Raw genomic sequence first — 19,785 nt, 5'->3', positions numbered from 1 at the left:
GTCGGTGTTCTGTTCCCTAATCAGGGTCAGAACCTCCTCGTCAGAGAAACTACGATGAATGTCATAGACAATGACACGGGGTCTACAACCTCGCTTGGGGTCTATCTTGACCTCAAGCTTCTGCACGGCAGGAGAGTCCTTGATGTCTTGGACCGTCTCCTTATTATCAGCGACCAGAACTAGACCCTTGCTGGTCTCTTTTATGTCCCTAATTCGCAGGCCCTTCCGGCTGCCGCGAAGTGCAGCCTGGAAGTACTTTTTCAAGTCCGCACACGTCTTGGTTGATCCTCTGGCTTGTTGACAAACAAGACCTCTGGTTTCTTGGCCTGGCTGGCCTCTCTCTTACCTTGGACGACTTCAGTATAGTACCTGGGCTGTGCAGGAGCAGTAGCCGGTTTTTGAACCACTTTGACCTCCCTGCGGTTGGAGGCCAAAGTCTCATAGCCTTCTGCCACAGCAGAAAAGGCTTCTTTAATTTTCAGCAAGCGGGGAAGAATTGTCTTCCTCGCACCTGAACCGACGCTGCCGGGGAGAACCAAAAACTCCAATAACTAGTCCAGGTCGCCCTGAACTTCTGCAACCAGCGGGACAGAACTGCCAGGTCTGCCCTTCGCTTTCTTGAAAGCCTCTACCAACGATGAATTCTTAACCTTGCTACCTCCTTATTTCAGACCTAATCTTCAGAGGAAGTCGTAGCCACCGGCTCCGGCTTCCTCTTCCGCCTGGACCTACTAGCTACCTTGGTGAATCCTTCCACAGCCGGAAGATATGTGCTTACAGTTGAGATACAATTGAATTGTTCGTAATTTTTTTATTCAAATAATTCCTAACTTCTTCGCAAAATTGAGGTCACAAGCTCAGCCATCTTGAAAAATACTTCTTCATTACTAATAGAATGTCTTCTAGAAGAGGTGGTAAATTATTTTCTAAGAATTTTACGACAGATTTCCCGTAGGGCGATCTTCAATCTTAATCGGTCCATTAATATGTTTATCAATAATATTACACTAAACATAAAACCGGTGTTGGAAACTATTTTCTACTGTGTCATGTGGATTTTTGAAACCTCAACGACGATTACTTCGCGAATTATTATTAACTCCATTTCTTGAAAAACTGCCTCATCAGTAAATAAAATATACTACACCGTAAAATTTGAAATTCGTCGAGTGCTGATCCTTATCTATATTGAACTTGCCGAATTACATCCTGCTCTTCAATCGATGCGATTATAATCATGACGTTCAACAGAATACGAACGTAAAAAAAACCTGTCGAACGTGGAAAAGAACCAGTCGTGGGTAAACTGAAATATTGAATATCGGATTTAGAATCCTTCTATTAGGGAACCTTTCTTGAAGTGCCACTATCGTAATTGTGAAAATAGGGAAGCTATTACAAAGATTATATCTGCATATTCTTCATTTGAACCAAAAAGTAATTTTTCGGGATCTATATTCAAGCACTGTAATTCTCAAAGCATACAGATCTATTCAAATGCAATTTACAATTTTCAATTGTTGATCACCTGATAATACTGCCAACTTACAAAATAATTTTTTTCCCAATTTATTTTTTCAAACCTATTTCTAAATAATTAATTTCTTAATTTACTTATTTATTTATTTCTACAGTAACAGCTGGCTTTATTTTTAACCTCCGGGATCACCGTTAGGCATTGCTTCAATGGATGAGATGAATGACAATTTTTGTAGCACGTGAAAATGTCATATAAATTCGGGACCTCTGGATAAAAGGCCTAGACGCTTCCACTCCGACACGGATATCGATGGATTAATAAATTATATTATAAATATTTATTACAATTAATATATTATAAATATTTATAATATAACAATGAAATTTAGTGCTATTAAACTATTACCTTATTTTTTATTTATTTCTAATACTTGTTTTTGTTTCTAAATACTTTCCAACAATGAAATAATTCTTGTTTTGAATGTAAGTTATAATATAGTATTTCTCTGGCACGTTTCAATCTATTTTGTTTTTAATAAAAGTCAAAATTCTTAAACTCTTCTTCATGATAATCAGTAGATGTTACTAACAGATTTTCTCAGAAAATAAATTCTTTAAAAATTTTGTTGCAATTTTTTTCTTATTTAATGGCAATTTAACGAAGTTCTACACGCCAAACCACAAAAATAGTGTTTTGCTAAACGAATTTTTGTTTTTCTATAATTTTTTTTAAATATTAGATTCAGTTCTGAGACCTGCTTTATTTAATCTTATATATTTATGAATATTAACTTAAATGTAATTTATTTTCCTCTTAATTGGATAAAATTAAATATAATAAGACATATTTTAGTTTAAAATATTACCTTCATTAATTTCTTGGATTAATCCAGTGATTCCCAAACTGTGCGCTGCGGCGCCCCGGGGAGCTGTGTCCTCTTCACAGAGGCGCCGCGAAATATTGTAAAAGTTTCATAATTAATTGAACCAAGATATTTATAATTATTAATAAAGTAAAAAAATAATGAAGATACACGAGTTTTATTTATTTTCATCATACTAGTCATATTTTCATACTAAGTAGTCAGTCAGTCATACTTTTACTTAGGGTAGGGCGCCGTGGAAAAAAATTGAAAAAGGGCGCCGACCCGCGGAAAAGTTTGGGACCACTGGATTACCCAATCAACTACACAACTTATAAATTAAATACACAACGTTTCACTTGGAATTCTCTAAGCTTCCTCGGTGAGAATACACATTCATACACACATCATTCAAATTTCTCTTACATATTAAGAAATTAACTGGTCTACCCATCCTAGATAAAAATATCTTATCCCCACCCTTGTTGTAATAGATCCCCCTACTCATACCTGATTCATCTTATGTTTACATAATTATCTCTTTGCATAACCAGGTTGCGATTTCCTGTGTATTGAAATCTTTACAATGCACATATTTTCTTAAAAATTAAACATTATTTTCCTTAAAACTAAATTTACAATATAAATATGATTTTTAAAAAAATTAAAATAACATATATGTAGCTTAATCCGGCTATGCCCGTTCTATTGTTGACAGCGTTTGTATTTGTCTTGATGTATATCATTTCTCTAGAGTGGTCCTTGTATATGTATTTTGTTCTTTATCTAGTATTTTGGTGCTGTTGAAATCGAACGAGTGTTTTCATGTTCTACTGTATGTTTTGTGAGCGCTGTTACTTTATTTTTTTTATATTTATAGTCTTCTATTCTTTTTTTTAAGGTACTAAGACGTTTGTCCAACGTACAACGCATTACAATCTTTATACGGAATGCTGTATACTACGTTGGCTTGTTTATTGCTGGCTGTGTATTTAATTTATAAGTTTGTATACTTGATTGGTTAACCCAAAAATGTAATAAAAGTAATAATTTTAAGTAAAATATGTCTTTTTATCATATATATAACAAGAATACAAAATATTCAGATCCATATAATATTATCGAATAATAATATTGCCATGTATATATATATATATATATATATATATATATATATATATATTGATTAATAATAATATTATATAATATTGTAGAACGATTGTTGTTACCTGAAGATATAATATGGAATATTTGTGATCTAAGTATTTTTTATCTCCCTATTTATATTTATTCCTGTTATTTGCGTAGTGACTTATTTGGTTCTGAATATTTTTACATCCAATCGAGATTTTATCATTTAATATACAAATATACAGTATATATATATACACACACACACACAGTGTGTCCGAACTAAATTTAGCCAAAAGTAGCCAGTTGAAAAAGAAAACCAGTTGTAATTTCTTAAACGTAGGCTCATCGACAAGAAATAACTCCAAGATTACTTGTGTACTCTCAAGGTCAGCAGAATACTCATTAGCAGGCAAGTCGACCCACAATGCAATTGTTTCAGTAGTAGCAGTAGTCAAGATGTGGACCCCACAAACAGACGTTTCAGTGCTTTGGTGAGGAGAGTTTCAAACAGTTACACGTGTTCAACGGTATGTACGATCTTCATGGAATATCGATCCTCCTACATCAAGTCTATTCATCAGTAGGATACAACTTTAAGAGAGACTGGAAGCTTGGTTTCACAAACTGAAAATCATCTAAAAGTTTCAGTTAGCGATGAAACTGTAGATGTGTATGCGATGCATTCACTGCCATGCTGGAAGTCAGCAGGCTAGCTAAAAACTGCAAATTCCTCGTTCCATTGATCACGACATTGTTCTTAACTGTTCCGATTGCGAGCGTATAAGTTATAATTCCTTCACCACATTAAACCAAATGATCGCCGTGTACGATATCAGTTTGCTGTAGAGGTAATGCACCGTGTCGAAAACAATCCTAATTATCTTGATACGTTGTTATTTAGTGACGAGGCAACCATTCATACGTACGGAAAAGTTAACAGACACAACTTTAAAATTTGGGGTACTAATAACCCCCACACAGCAATTAAAAATGAAAGGGACATATCGAAAGTCAATGTCTGTTTAGGGTATCACAAAAATGGCATCATCGGTCCGTTTTTTGTTTTATGGAGCTCACTCCATAAAACAAAAACGTGTGACAGGACACACGTACCTCGACATGCTTGAGAACTTTGTTTTTCCTCAGACGATAGATTATTCCAATTCGATAAATTAAATAAGAGAAGGCTGATCTCTTAATTAATTTATCAAATTATGATGTAGCTTTAATTGATTTTTTTTAATTGAAGATAAAAAACTTCATAAATATATTTAAATTTTATGTATTTTGATTAAACGGTGAAAGCTACATCATTTTTTTCTAATAATTAATTTGAGTACATAATTTTTCTACAAAAACCTACATGTCCTAAAACTTACTAGGTCCTAAATTTAAGTTTGATCAGAAACATTTTCGTCTGAAAAATTTATTTATCTCAATTGTTGATTTCCAAAAGATTTGTTTTCATTTTGAAAAACTTTGTTTTTAATTTGAAAAAAATTTCATCTGATATCCATTTGCTTTTTTCAACTCGTCGAATATTAATATCAATAGCTTAATATTTTTTATATCAAAATCACTTTTATAATATCGTCATTTAAGAATACCTAGACAGTAATATTATATATAGGATCGAGATTTGTCACATTACTCACCGTGTAAACAATTGCAATTTAACCTTTAAAAAATATTTCTTTAATAATAAATGTGCCCACTTATTTATTCCAGATGTAGGCATAATTTACAATATCATTTAATTTGTTTTTTTAATATCCGTAAACAAGTTATAATTGTAAAGTAGTGTTGATAATTTAAAACTCAAAAATATCTATACATATATTACCAGAATTATTAAATTTCATAGGTATTTAAAATGTTGAAGAAGTAAACACCTAGAGTAAAGGCAATATAGTATTAGCACGACATGAATCGCTCATTTCTTTTCTTTAAAAATAACTAGGCAGAAGAAGACCAATACTGTGTAGTTACACAGTATTACATCGTATTATGATGTATGAGCATAATGAACTGTATATACACATGCACAAAGACAACTTCTAAAGTACATAAATCATCCATATTACAAGGTATCTTATTGCTCAACAATATGACGACAGTGATTTGTAACAAATCAATCCACTTCCGCATCCCACTTTAAACGTGAATTCACTTTTATCCCTAAAACTTTAATTTAGAGTGCTTTACATACGCCATCGATTATATTGCAATATACATATACTCCCTCAGTTTGTAGAGGAGAAAACTGTTTAAAATGTTATTTTTACTTCCTACTACGAAGTAAAGGAAGTACTGTGATCGCGAAAAATTCGGTTTTCAGATTTCAACGGAAATATCCATTTTGACCATACCTGAATCCATTTTGACTAGTTTCGGCGTGACGTGACCTATGTATCTCGCATAACTCGCAAAACGATTACCTATAGGATGTTGAAATTTTAGATTTAGGACTGTTGTAACATCTAGTTGTGCACCTCTCCTTTTTATTGCAATCGACTGGACCAAAAGTGGCCAAAAAATCCAAAAATTTTGATTTTGGACTTCAACGATACATCATAAGTGGTACTTATTTTCATTGGTTCCAGAGTTATAGGCAAATAAAATTTTAATTAATGAATCCATATTTGAATCTTATAAGGGTAAGGCACATCGGTTCAAATCAGATTTCATCTCCTTTTAGCAATGCAACTTCCTCTTGACTGTGCGCCATGTCCTTGTGAAATGTATACGTTATGCGGCCTTGTGTCGTAAATTTAAAATTGCCCAGGAAGTTTCGTCAAATCCTGGGCAATAATAAAGAAGTTTTGGACCAGGTTTTTTTGTTTTTTGGAAGTATTGATATTTTACATACTTTTTAATAGTGTTTTTAAATTTTTTACAGTAGTTGAGAGTTTTCGTGTGTAATGTTTTAGTTTAAGTTTTTTATTTTGTCTTTGTTTTAATATTTTAGTTTGTTTTGATTTTGTTTTTAAATTTCTACCTTAATTTTGATTTTGTTTTAATTTTTGTTATTGTTCTATTAGATTTTATATTTCATATTTATGCTTCCCGGGCATTGATAACATAAAAATGTTTTTCGCCCAAAAAAAATCTCCTTTTTTAATTTAAATGTATTGATTTATTAATAATTATTAACCTCTAATTGTAAAAATCTTTTTACAATAAATAATAATTCAGTAATAACAATAAAAATATATATGTATGAAAAAATATCAGAAGATATTAATAAAATAAAAGTTATGTACTTTTCATTTAAAAAAAAATGTATGTGTATATGTAATTTAATAGGCGTACAAGGAAATCATGTAGTGTCCACATCAGATTTTTTTAAATTGTTTCACTTTTGATTGTTTCAACTAATCGATTGAATTTTTTTATATACGTGCTGTTATTATGGAGGGAAAAATTCCTTTTTATCCAGGGATAAAGAAGTAAAGAACTACCTTCTCCTTAAAGGAAAAAGAATTGTAAACACTTAATACTATTACAATCAATCTGCTTAAATAATTGAAATTATTTTATATCTAATGAGGAGTTGTTATGGTATCAATTTCAAAGTTTATCAAGAATGTATTGGAAGATTATAAAAATGTTTTTACGATTAAACTATTTTATTTTACTTTATTTTTTGGTGTTTTATTTAAAATTTCTAATCCCCAATCCCTAAAAAATTTAAAATTTTTAAATTTAGAATTTCCCCATCCCTAAAAATAGGAATTCTATAAATTATTTTAACTTGTTACTGTTAAAATTATTTCATTTTTTTTTAAATATACGTTAAATATTATTATTTGAGATCTTTTATTATGTTTATGATAAAAATTAGGTAATATAAGTTTAGTGTAGAATTAAATACACACTAATTTTTAAAACTTTTTTTGTGGTTTAACAGATCATTATAAGAATTATTTTTTGTTGAAAAAGTTGAAAATTTGAACTGTAAGCAAATTCTGAAAAAATTCAGCAAAATCGTTGCTATATATTTTTTTAATATTATATTTATTTTTATTACTTATCTCAGCATTTTTTTCGTTGCTCTGTTACCTACAGATTTTCTTCATCTCTCCAGACAAATTCCTAAACAGTTCAATATACTACCTGCTGAGGAGATTTGAATAAAGTAGCGGAAAAGAATAATTAGCTTCTTAAGAAAATTAATATGTGAAATAGTAACTTAAAATGTTATTTGTTTTGTTTAGTTGTTTATTTTTATTGTCATTATAAACTAAAAAAAAAGAAGAAAAAATAGATTATATTTTTATTTAGTTTTGTTAGTAAACAAATTAGCTAATTTTCTAATTGATCTGGAGGTAAGCTGTTGTGAAATTATACACAATTATCTTGTTGCATAATATTAAAACACAATATAACTAACTACCTTAATATTGTTTGTACATTCGCTACAAATTAAAAAAAGACAACTAACTTTCAAAGTGAATACTTTTGTCCAACAAAAGTTCACCGTTTCTAGATAAATTGTACATGAAAAACTACAATTGTTCGTTATAAGTAATTACTGATAACTACAAACAAATTCTGATCCTGCATAAGTAATTTCTTAAAAGGGTATGAATAAAACAGACAAAATACTTATTCTTATAAAAAATTACTTATTGATTTTTAAGGTACCTCCAGACCAACCTTATAATTATTTATGGTTGTATTTATAAATGTTCGTGATACAAAAGATCATAAAAACAGACGGTATATCAGTCCAAATCGTTGTAAAGAGCTACTCCGTTTTGAAGAAGTGTATCAATTAATCTTTTATGTGACATTTTCCTACAGGACGAAGTAAACGAGAAACAGGAGTAGCATTATTATCAAAGCAGAAAATGGGAATATTTGTTTAGTTTTGGATCAAGTAACGTCAAAAGCAAATGACTGGATTTATTTCCCGCAAAATGTGCAAGAGGTTAATGAAGGAAAATTTATATGGAATTTGAGGTTTAAAATGCTGTGTGTGCTAGGTGCCTAGATTGCACCCATATTGAAATTAAAAAACCGGGGCAGTTTGGTGACTCTTATATCAATAGCAAGGTTATGCGAGTATTAATGTGCGGGTAACTTGTGATGCACATGAGAAGGTAACCAGTGTTGATGCTTCAGGGCCAGGCAGCACCCATGATAATCGTATTTTGAGACGCAGTAAAACACTGGAGGTAATGACAAAATTGAATGGGGGTGCTTGTCTTTTGGGAGATAGTGGTTATGCTATTGCGCCAAGGCTGCTTACACCATTTAGAAATCCTGATAGTAATGAAAAAAAAAAAACTCTCAATCAACAACTAAGCAAAGAAAGAGCAATTATTAAGAGTTTTCGGGCAAATAAAGCAGCAGTTCTCATTGTTGGAAAACCATTTTTTTTCTTTTTTTAACCTCCGTGACCACCGTTAGGTATTGCTTCAGAGGATGAGATGAATGATTTGTAGCGTGTGAAAACGGCATACCTGACCGGGATTCGAACCCGGGACCTCCGGATAAAAGGACGAGACGCTACCACTCGCGCCACGGAGGTCGGCATTGTTGGTAAACCTGGCTCCAGTAAAATTACAAAAGTTCCAACAATTTTTCTTGCTTGCGCCATTTTACACAATTTTGGAAAATTTATGAATGATTTGTACGAAATAGCAGATCAAGGAATTCATGCTGATGATGAAGAAATTTTGAAAAATGATGAAGTAGAGGAAGAGTTAAATAGACAGATAAAAAAGAGGGGAGAACTAAAGAGAGCTGAAGAAATGGGTATACTTGGAGTTAATTAATAATTGAAATAAAAATCCTAATTTTTAATCTTTTTGTCCTGTATATTTACATTTATCCTTTTCATTTGATTAAAACAAATAATTAATGTTACAATGTAAAATGTAGTTGTGTCTAAAACAATTGCCAGTAAATAAAGTTAAAAAGATTAGTGGTAATAAAAAATAATTAAATAAATAAATAATTATTATATTCGTATAGCCTCATACGAATGCAGAGGCTGGTAGAAGCTACGTACATAGGCTAAAATGTATGTTTCTACATATACGTACGTGTATGTTCACACGTAAGTATGTAAGTCTACATAATATTTTCATATTCTTCTAGCAGGATAAACAAATCCTCCCAATTTTAACATTTTATCGCCTTGTTGGCTTTTTTCTGCTTGTGTGTTTTCTTTTTTAATTTCATGCTTCATATTGTTAAGCATTTTCTTTATTTTTAAAGCCGCTGAAAATTGTTTTTCTTCTTCACTTGACGATATGTTTAACAACCCAGTAGAAAAGTAGAGTTGACTAGCAAGGAATACGAGGATATACTTTCTTTCTTTTTCCTGTTTAGCCTCCGGGAATTACCGTTCAGATATTACTACAGAGGATGAATGAGGATGATATGTATGAGTGTAAATGAACTGTAGTCTTGTACAGCCTCAGTTCGACCATTCCTGAAATGTGTGGTTAATTGAAACCCAACCACCAAAGAACACCGCTATCCACGATCTAGTATTCAAATCCGTGTAAAAATAACTGACTTTACTAGAACTTGAAGGCTGAAATATGTGATATACTGAGATGATTAACTTTAACAGAAACGACATCATCATGGACGAACATGAATGATCAGGCTCTTTCCATTTTTGTATGAACAAGTTTAAACATGCAGGCTTATATTTGATACCTAGGCACCATCAGCAATTTCTTAAGAGAAAGAAATTCTTTTCCTTAAAGTAAATCGCACGCAAACTCTTAAAACTAAACGTAATTACTTATAAGAAAAATAAAATGTTTATTCACTAACTTTCAAGAGAATACTTTTCTGAACAAGTAATTTCTGATCAGTATTCAGTATAGTTTATTCAGATCATCCTAAGTCTCTTAACAATGATCCTGTTGACTTCAGTCAACAGTGACAAAAATGATCATGCCAAACTAAACAGGTCTCTTCCAGTTTTTTATTATGAGACCTCTATCAACAAATTGCAAAATCCTGCAAAGACTATATCTCCACAGAAGTTATACCCCACATTTTTAATTTTCTCATTAGGTTTGGTTGGTGAGAAACAAAATAGATCCAAATAAATTTTTTAGTTCTAAGCCTCCTGAAGGTAAGAAATTTTATTTGTATGCGAGATAGATTTTTCATATTTTAGAAAAGCTAACTGTATCTTAATCCTTATTGTTCCCTACACATCCAATAAATGACTTGTATTTTATGTATGTATTCATAAACGTGATTCAAGAATAAAATTATGAATGGAAAATAATTAGGTAATCAATACTTTTATTATTAAACTATTATTTGAAAAGAAATTGGTATATCACAAAAGATAATGTAGCTAATTTACTATTGTAACAGAAATCCTAAATGTTTTTTTTACATTTACATATTTTTTATGGTCATTTGTCTTAATCTCAAAGTAATAGCCTCTTGGAAAAGAACCAGATTATTAAGAGAGAGTAATAAATTTTTGGTATATCTAAAGAAGGTATCTATGAGAACATATTTATTGCAATCTGTATTATTTTTGAAACATAACTCAAAATTTTAAAAAAGGATCTAATATTACTATTCATTATTACAGATAAGTTTTAAAATGAAAAACAAAATGATGAAATCATCTCAAAATGACTTTAAAAGTTGTAGTGTGTGTGGAGATTTAGCAACAGGTTACAACTTTAATGCGATAACATGTGAGTCGTGTAAGGCATTCTTCAGAAGAAATGCTCCTAAAGATAAGGTAATACCATGAAAAGTTGGTATAACAATTTATTTAAGTCTAATACAATACAATTCTATAAATAAAATACTATTATTATGTACTATCGTAGAAAAAGTTTCACATTTTTATTATATATTTGTTAATTTGTCAGCATGTCTAAGCCATTAAAGCACAGGTTTCAATTCTAAGTAACAATTCATTCAGTTCACATAAAAACTGGTTTTTAAGTGAAAAGCATTATTTTTTGAGTAAGCAATTGTGACTGTACACCTTATACCACAAGTTCTTTATATCATAGCCGACAAGAACAGGTCAATACCTAAAAGCGAACAGTTGATGTACTATTCCAATAAACGAAAGAGTGCTTTACATATGTTGTATAGATTAATTTGTTTCACTTCAAAAAATAAAAATAATAACTTGCTGAATTCAACATTTTGGCTGATAAATAGTTATTTAACGGAAGATGGTGGAAAAATAGTATTTTTAGCCACTAAATTAATACACTACCATTCTGTAAGTTAAGCTTTTGAGAAATAATGCAACTGGTTGTTATCATACTAGTGCTATGAACTGATGCCAAAAAAAATTTTTTTAACATAACTGACACACTCTGGATAAAGAGAAATGAGTCTCACAGAATGCAAAAACTAAAAAATAGTACTAAAACTATAAATTTGCTACCAAAAATAAGGAACAATAGAGAGAGGGGCTTGCTTTGTAGATGCCAACCACCCTATGGCGGGACATAGACCCACACTTACTGCACCATGTATGTTGCAACAAAACCACTGCATGAGTTAAAAAGAAAAGTCCCATAAAATTAGTTGAAGGTCATATTGCAACTCTGGTCTCCTTAAGTACGTCCAGAGTTCCTGTGTTTATGTCTATTTTCAGTATGTTTTTGGCTGATGGTTGTATGGGTACCTTCCAACAGTATCAAGGCTTCTCTGACTATCAGACTGTGGACTTAGCGCTTTATTATTTTAGGCTTATTATTTGTTATTTATACGGAGGTAAAAGGGTTGCATTCATACAATGCGTATCCGCCTCATTGCGGCTGAAAGGTGACAACGACTCCTGGTCGTAAGACCCTGTAATAAGCAAGGGATTTTCCCTAGTCCTGCTTGCGCTCTTTTCAGAGCGAGGCAGTAATCTGTAGTTTCATGCCGTACATTTACGTACTGTACCCAATCGATCCAGTAGTGGCTAAGAGGTACAAAGAGTGAGAGGGGAATACAGAAGGTCCCCAGCTGCCCGTGCTCGCTGCGGGCAGTCGTTACACTAGTAGGCTTGCCCAGTAGGAGGAAGACGGCGAGAATCCTGTTAGTTCTTTTAGATTGTTAGGATAGGGAATCTTCGACCATGTCCGATTTCCAGGAGGTCCGCAAGTCCAGGCGGAAGCACAAGCCGGAGCCTGTGCCATCGAGCTCCTCTGAGGACGAGCTCAGCGCGATGGACACGGGAGTACCCCCCCCCCCTCCAAGGCGACACCGGCAGTAAAGGCATTTCGAAATTCAAAGGGCAGACCTGGCAGTTCTGTTCCGCTGGCTAAAGTAGTCCAGGAGGACCTGGATTACTTGTTAGACTTCTTGGCGCTTCCCGGCGGGGTTAGTGTGGGGACGAGGAAGACAATTCTTCCCCGTCTAGCCAATATCAAACGGAGCTTCGATGTTCTTCTTCTACAGCACCCGTATGTGGTCAAAGGTGATCTGCCTGGTTTTTCAGGCTGGAATAAGTTTTTCATTGGTGGTAGCAAATCCGCCGTACTGTGCAGGAAGTCGGTAGACAGTGTCTTCATACGGCAGGCCTCTAACACGCATCACATCGTTGTTAAGCTTGCCGTGAACGGTTTGGACCTGGTCGTTGTTAGTTCGTACTTTCAGTACAGAGATCCCACTGAACAGCACTTGGAAAGATGGAATAGAATTGTTAGGTTGGTAACGGGTCGTCCTATTCTTATAGGAGTTGATGCGAACGCCAAATCACTTCTTTGGTACAGTGGGATCACGGACGATGGCGGCGAATTAATCGAAGGTTTCATTGCGCAGCATCATCAGTTTGATGTTTTTAATGTAGCCGCCAAGTTGACTACCGTCGCCGGTACAGTTGGTTTGCGGAGGGATTTCCATGGTACCAACATTGATGTTACCATTGGTAAGGATATTCCCGGTAGGATTCTGAATTGGTTAGTAGTCGATTGCGAAAGCGATCACCGGCTAATAGTTTTTGATTGGGTAGTGGGCTGCGCGATGTCTTCAAGGGTGACGTTCCTGTTCAGCCGGGACGCTTTCTGCACAGGCGGGCGAATTGGCCCAAGTTTTCGAACATTCTTGCAGCCAAGCTACGAGTTTTTACTCGAAGTGTGGAAGAGGTTCCATTAGACGACCTGGCAGAGAATTTCTCTTCTGTAGTAGTTGAAGCCGCTGAACACTCTATTCCCAGAAGGACGGATCGAGAGAGAGTAGCTGGATGGTGGACACGGGAATTGACTGCTATGAACCTGACTGTAAGCTGCCTAAAGAGAGCCGCACAGCGTGCGGATAATCCTGATCGACATGTAGTCTTGATTGCCGATTATCGTTGGAAGAGGACCGAGTATTTTCACAAGGCCAGGTCTTCTAAACGTGATTCCTGGCGCTCTTTTGTTCAAGAGCAGGGAAATAAAAGACCCGTGGGGTGTTGTTTATCGAGTTCTTGGTCATAAGCGGAAAAAACACATTCTTCTGTAAGCTCTCTCGACCCAGGTGTTGTTATGGATAAAGATCGTGTCCTCACTCATCTGATGGACGATCTATTTCCAGATCATACTGAGGTTGGAGGAGACCTCGTATCATCGACGTGTCCGAAGGGAAGTTGTAACAAGGATCCTACTGAAAGTCCCTCTTACCGTCCTCTGACGCTCTTGCCTGTAGTAGATAAGGTTATCGAGAAGGTCTTGTATCTCCAAATTAACAGTAGGTTAACTTCTAACCATATCCTGATGCACGACCAATATGGTTTCGCCCCGGCAAGGGCACAGAGGACGCGCTTCTTAGGTTCGTGGATTTGGCCTCAACCAGCGAGTGCAAGTATGTACTCGGTGTCTTTTTGGACATATCCGGGGTGTTGAATAACTTGTGGTGGTCCTCTGCCTTGTTTCAACTGCAGCAGCGTGGCTGCACGCTAAATGAGATCAGAATTCTCTCGCGTTACTTCAGCGACAGAACTGTCGTCTTTCGTGACGGCAGTTCAGAGGTAGGAAAGACCTTGTCTAAAGGTTGTCCACAGGGCAGTGTTGATGTTTTTAATGTACTACTCGACTGGGTCGAGTAGTACATTAAAAATATACTCGACACAGTCGTGAGTTCGATTATCTCATGCGATTGCGGATGCCCAGTGGCTGTCGCATCGTGGCTTATGACGACGATGGGCTGCTGCTGGTCGAGGGTAATTCTCGTGCCGAGATAGAGCTCAGAGCGACACAGGCATGTAAGGTATTAAGGTTGTGGAGTCTTCAGCATAAGATGTTTTCAGTGCGGAGAAAACCACTATGATGTTCTTGAACGGTCGTCTAGCTACAGCTCGTAATCTGCGGGTTTTAATGGACGACCTTCCGATTAGATAAGTTACCGTTCAAAAGTATCTGGGTGTTATCCTTGATGAGAGGCTTCTCTTCAAGGAGCACCTTCAGTTTGTAGCGAAGAAGGCCGTTGATGCTTTCTTCGAGTCCGTAAAGTCATCCATCCCGATTGGGGATGGATGACTTTCGTACAAGCGTATTCTTTACAAAGGTGTCTGTGAGGCCATAATGTTGTACGCTGCGCCCGTCTGGGCTCATCGTTTACAATTCCAATGTTATAGGGATATTTTTTGCGAGCCCAGAGTCTTCTTCTGTTAGCTGTTGTCGGTGGTTACAGAAATGTCTCGCGAGAGGCGACTTTGATCGCTGATATAAAATCCCTTAACATTTTGGCTACGGAACGTAGCCAGCGGTATATTTCTAAGAAGGGAGGCCTTCTTTCTTCTGGGCGTATGCGAGAAATTGAAGACCAAGGTTTTCACTCTTGGCAAGCTAAGTGGAACGATTCTTCTACTGGTCGATACACGCACGTATTTTTCCAAATGTTAGGGAGTTGCAAGCCATTATTTGGGTTTCCCCAATCGGCATATTACTCAATTTCTTTCGAGACGTGGTGCTTTTATGGCTAGGTTTTGGTTGGTTGACTGCGGCTTGTGTCCGGATGGTAGAGTTGATGACATGGTGGACCACGTCCTGTATGTCTGTTCCCGGTACGAAGCTGAACGTACCAGAGTTATCAGGGAGCTTGAGAGAGTAAACTCCTTCTTTGATCTGCGAGTCAACTGGAGGACTCGCAGAGATTGGGCAATTGTTGCTGACTTCCTTCGATTCCTCGCCCTGTGCAGGACGGCCGAGTGTATCTAGTAGAGTAGGAATTCGGGTGGCTAGGGTGCGCCTGGACAGTTTGATTGGCCAGGCGAATCAAACTGGAAGTGGAAGTTAGGCGATTTGGCAGCGAGCCACGGTTAGTTAGACAAGAGGCGATTATAATTGCAAAAGCTGTCGGCGGAACGGCGACTGCACTGCCGATGTGCATGGGATATCATGGAGCCGTGAAGTGTAGCGGCATTTTGACGAGGGCAGATTACAATTAACAAACGGACACTGTCGGCAGGATGGTGACTGAATTGCCGAGGGCATGGGATACCATGCAACCCTGAGGGATCTCGACGATGGTTTATGTGGTGAATGTCACGCGGGATTCTGCGATGGAGCCGTGTGGGAGTAGGATGTCTGTCTGCCTCTCCCTAGTGGACCAGACCGGAGTCCATAATTTTAACCTAAGTCTGGAGTTTGAACTAATGTTGAGTTCACTAAGGGAATTAGGAGTAAATTTCGTTGTTTCGATCAACATTTTTGGTGGTATGTTGTGTTTATTTTGCCTCAAATTACGAGACATTCACGAAATTGGCTCATAAGTAGAACTAGGCGCGGGGTTCGCGCTTCCGCGAGCTCGGTTAGCTAGTTCAGAGGGATACAATGTAGGACATTCAAGATGTCCGGACGAGGCCTACAGCTAAAGCAAAAGCTGAGTTAATAAATCAGCGATGCAAATATCTACCGAGGCATTTACATCGGCGGCATCTCAACGAGACCAGGCTTATTACTATGAGATATAAAAATTCAGAGAACGATAGACGACTCCCGTTATAGCCCAACATGGCCATGAACGGGAGGGTATTTGGCGACCGGAACGTCACTAGGCCGGTGTCTTCCCCTACGGTGTTGGGATGGGGGTTCATATGTTAAGTAACCCAATTTTAGTTGCTGAAGTGGTATCAGTATATTTAAAAGTTAAAAACTGAAGAAAATAAACACTGGAATTAGTAGAACAGATAGCTGAGAGCATAGTAATTACAATGATATTAAAAAATTAAAACAGAACAGAATACCATCAAATCAGCCAGTAAAAAACTCATAAATAAATATATATATATATATATATAATCCATTCATGATGAATTATGTTACTGAAATTTTAGTTAAGATTTAATTTCTTTAAAATGACTTACTTTTAAAAACTATAAATAATAACTATAAATATATATATATAAATCAATGTCTATTAATGTGAATAATATTTTAAGAATATATGAGATTTATTCTAATATCAAAGATTAAAAACCTCAGGCTGTACACAACAATTTAGCCTATTCAAAGTAGTCTGTTTTAATAATAAAATAGCTTTAATTTCTTTCAACAGTGTTAATATCCTATGCATGTAATTCAAAGTTTAATATTATAAATTGATTGATCATTTAAATTACTCAGGTTTCTTGATATCAGATTTGACCTGCAGAGATAATATCAGTACATCCTTTACTACTATTAAAAGTTTCATAAAAAAAAATTATAAAAGAATCGATAATGTCATCAACTATGTCTTTTGCACCAATAAATCTACTCATAACTTTTTCTAAAACATTTAAGAAAATTAAGAAAAGTTTTTTCCTTTATTCTTTCAAATTTAAACCTTGAATGGAATTTTTAATAAATACTTACTTTTAAAAAATACTTTTAAATAATTACTTACTTTTAAATAATTACTTTTTTAAAAAAGTATGTTTAATACTACAGGAGTTTATTCTTTCATTTTAAATAGCCTGTTATAAAAGTAGTATTTTAAAACTTACTGTGTAAATTAATAAACATTATAAATAATTTTGTGAAAGTGTCCATTTAATTTTTTCTACTTGATACTACCCTTGGTGATATTTCAGCTTCATTATTGCACTAACCCATCAGAGAAGAGCTAAAAATATGAAGCCCATATAAAAACATAATAATTTTTATTTTATTCATAAAGAAAATACTTAAAAATTAAATTGTATGGTTAGAATAGACTTTTTAATAATTGTCTGAGTATACTAAGAAAATGATCAATGATCACTGATGTAAAAGAAGCACACAAAATAATTATTTATTATTATTAATGAATTTATGATTAATAAATCATATCATTTATTATCCATTGGATTATACGTAATTAGCTATTATTAAAATTTTTCATAGATTATTAATTATTTAATTAATGTATTTGATATTAAGTGCAATAGTAATAGTTGTATTTGTAAAAATAAATATTTAAAAGGTGAGTAGGTAATAAGCGTATTATTACATGTAGTCATATGTTTTTCATAAGAGATTTCTATTAAACTATTAACCTCACCCTACCATCTCTGGCTCCTCTTTCATTTAAAAACTGAAACAGACTCATCTGCTAACGGAAGCAATCTCTGTACCAAACATCTCACTCTGACACCGAATTATTGTTTCAGTCCTTATTATTTATTAATTTACTTATTCAACAACAAACTGACGCCCTAAAAGGGTTGTTGATGGATGATAATGAATTTTGTAGCAAATGAAAATGTCATACCTGACTTAAACTTATACCAGAACCTCTAAATAAAAAGCAGAGATCCTACCACTCAACCACAAGATAGGCAAACAATCTGTGACTGACGCAAATAGTATCTCAAAGAGCCTAACATATATCAGAAATAATTATTTTGTTCCAATTTAGTCTAATAAATTCAAGCTGTTCCAATTTACCTTAAAGAACTCTTTTTTGTTATAATTTCCTTGTTAGTGTTCTTGGCATTTTATTTATTGGGTAAAATATTTTATAATTAGATCACGATCACCTTTTTATTTCTATTACAAAATGAAAGAACGATTTTAAATCTCTTTTTTTACAAAATTATCTGCTGATAAACAGATTCTTTGTAAAGTGGTTAATGGTTTTTTCTTTTATTTCTTTTTTAATATAATAACTTCAAACATTTAGACCCACTAGCATTATTCAAACACTGGACTTGGGTATTACATGCTAATGCACTAGTTCTGTAAGTTAGGAGATCTGTATTTTAATGAATTCAACTCTTCATTATTTTACAGTCTCGTGTAACCCTCAAATACTGTATCCTAATTATGATAACTAACAGTCATTTACACACCTTCCAAATTACTATCCAAAAAGAATGAAGGAAGGAGGACTCTTACTGATTTTATGAAAATGTTTATAAAATTTTTTATAGCAGCAATAGATGCTTTCTCACTCACGTGATTGTGCGCACACACATGCGGGCACACACAATTATTTCTACATAAGCATCAAAATAATTTTAAAAAATTCATTATAAATTTCAGGATTCTACACACCATAAAAAAATGTTGGCATGTCAGTATATTGCGTTATTCCATGTTAAAGTAAAACAATAGTAAGTACCAATATATGAAGCCTAGATTCATCAGATCAGTTACTATGATAAATTTTTGTATTGTGTTCTAGCACCAGTGTTGTAATTATAACAAAACTTTAGAATAACCGCTACAATTGATAACTGGACAATAATTTTAAAAACCTGACTCAACACTGTAAAGCCTTGAATGTTACATTTTTAAATACATTAACCTATCCTTTTAAATTATTAAGTTTTATTTAAATTAAGTTTAATATTTATAATAATATTGTTTGAATAATTGATTCAATACATTCTTTTTCTTGTAACTGCTTACAGAGTTAATGATAGTCGCAATTATTTGTATAATCAATCTATGAGTGCAATCACTTCAGCTAACCATCTGGTGCCCTTAATATAACATGAGAAATATTTTTTTTTAATTGGCATAATTCTGTTACAATCCAAATAAACATTACTCATTACAGAACAAATAATAAAAGTACACTACATCAGACATTTTAGAATAACAGAGATAATGAATGGTTTAAAGAAATGATAAAATTTATTTAATATAAAATTAACTATTAGTACTAAAGCAAAATAAAATTATCAATTTTTCATCATTTAAAATTACCATTTATTTATTGACCTAATAGATGAAAAATACTTTTTTCATAATAAAAAACAAAAAAAAAATTAAAAGCAGTATGATTAAGTGTTACAATATTTATTATTGATAAAATTAATACATATTTCTGTCTTCTAGTACTGTATAGGTGGCGATCATTAGGTACTTTGCAGTTATCAATGGCCTATAATTTTCTTGAATTTGTAGAAGCC

General features: G+C 33.9%; 1 protein-coding gene across 1 annotated transcript in view; it reads left to right on the top strand.

The window, feature by feature from the left end:
* Positions 1-11,085: 11,085 nt before the first annotated feature.
* Positions 11,086-19,785, top strand: part of Hr96 (Nuclear hormone receptor HR96) — a 43,492-nt gene continuing 34,792 nt past the window's right edge. The window contains exon 1 of the mRNA XM_075354117.1: positions 11,086-11,214. Within this exon, the coding sequence (XP_075210232.1) occupies positions 11,086-11,214 (129 nt within the window). The remainder of the gene's footprint in view (positions 11,215-19,785) is intronic.

The sequence above is a fragment of the Lycorma delicatula genome, chromosome 1, assembly GCF_047948215.1.
Source record: "Lycorma delicatula isolate Av1 chromosome 1, ASM4794821v1, whole genome shotgun sequence".
Classification (NCBI taxonomy): Eukaryota; Metazoa; Arthropoda; class Insecta; order Hemiptera; family Fulgoridae; genus Lycorma; species Lycorma delicatula.
Note: the sequence above shows the minus strand (reverse complement) of the source record. Positions and strands in the feature narration are given on the sequence as shown.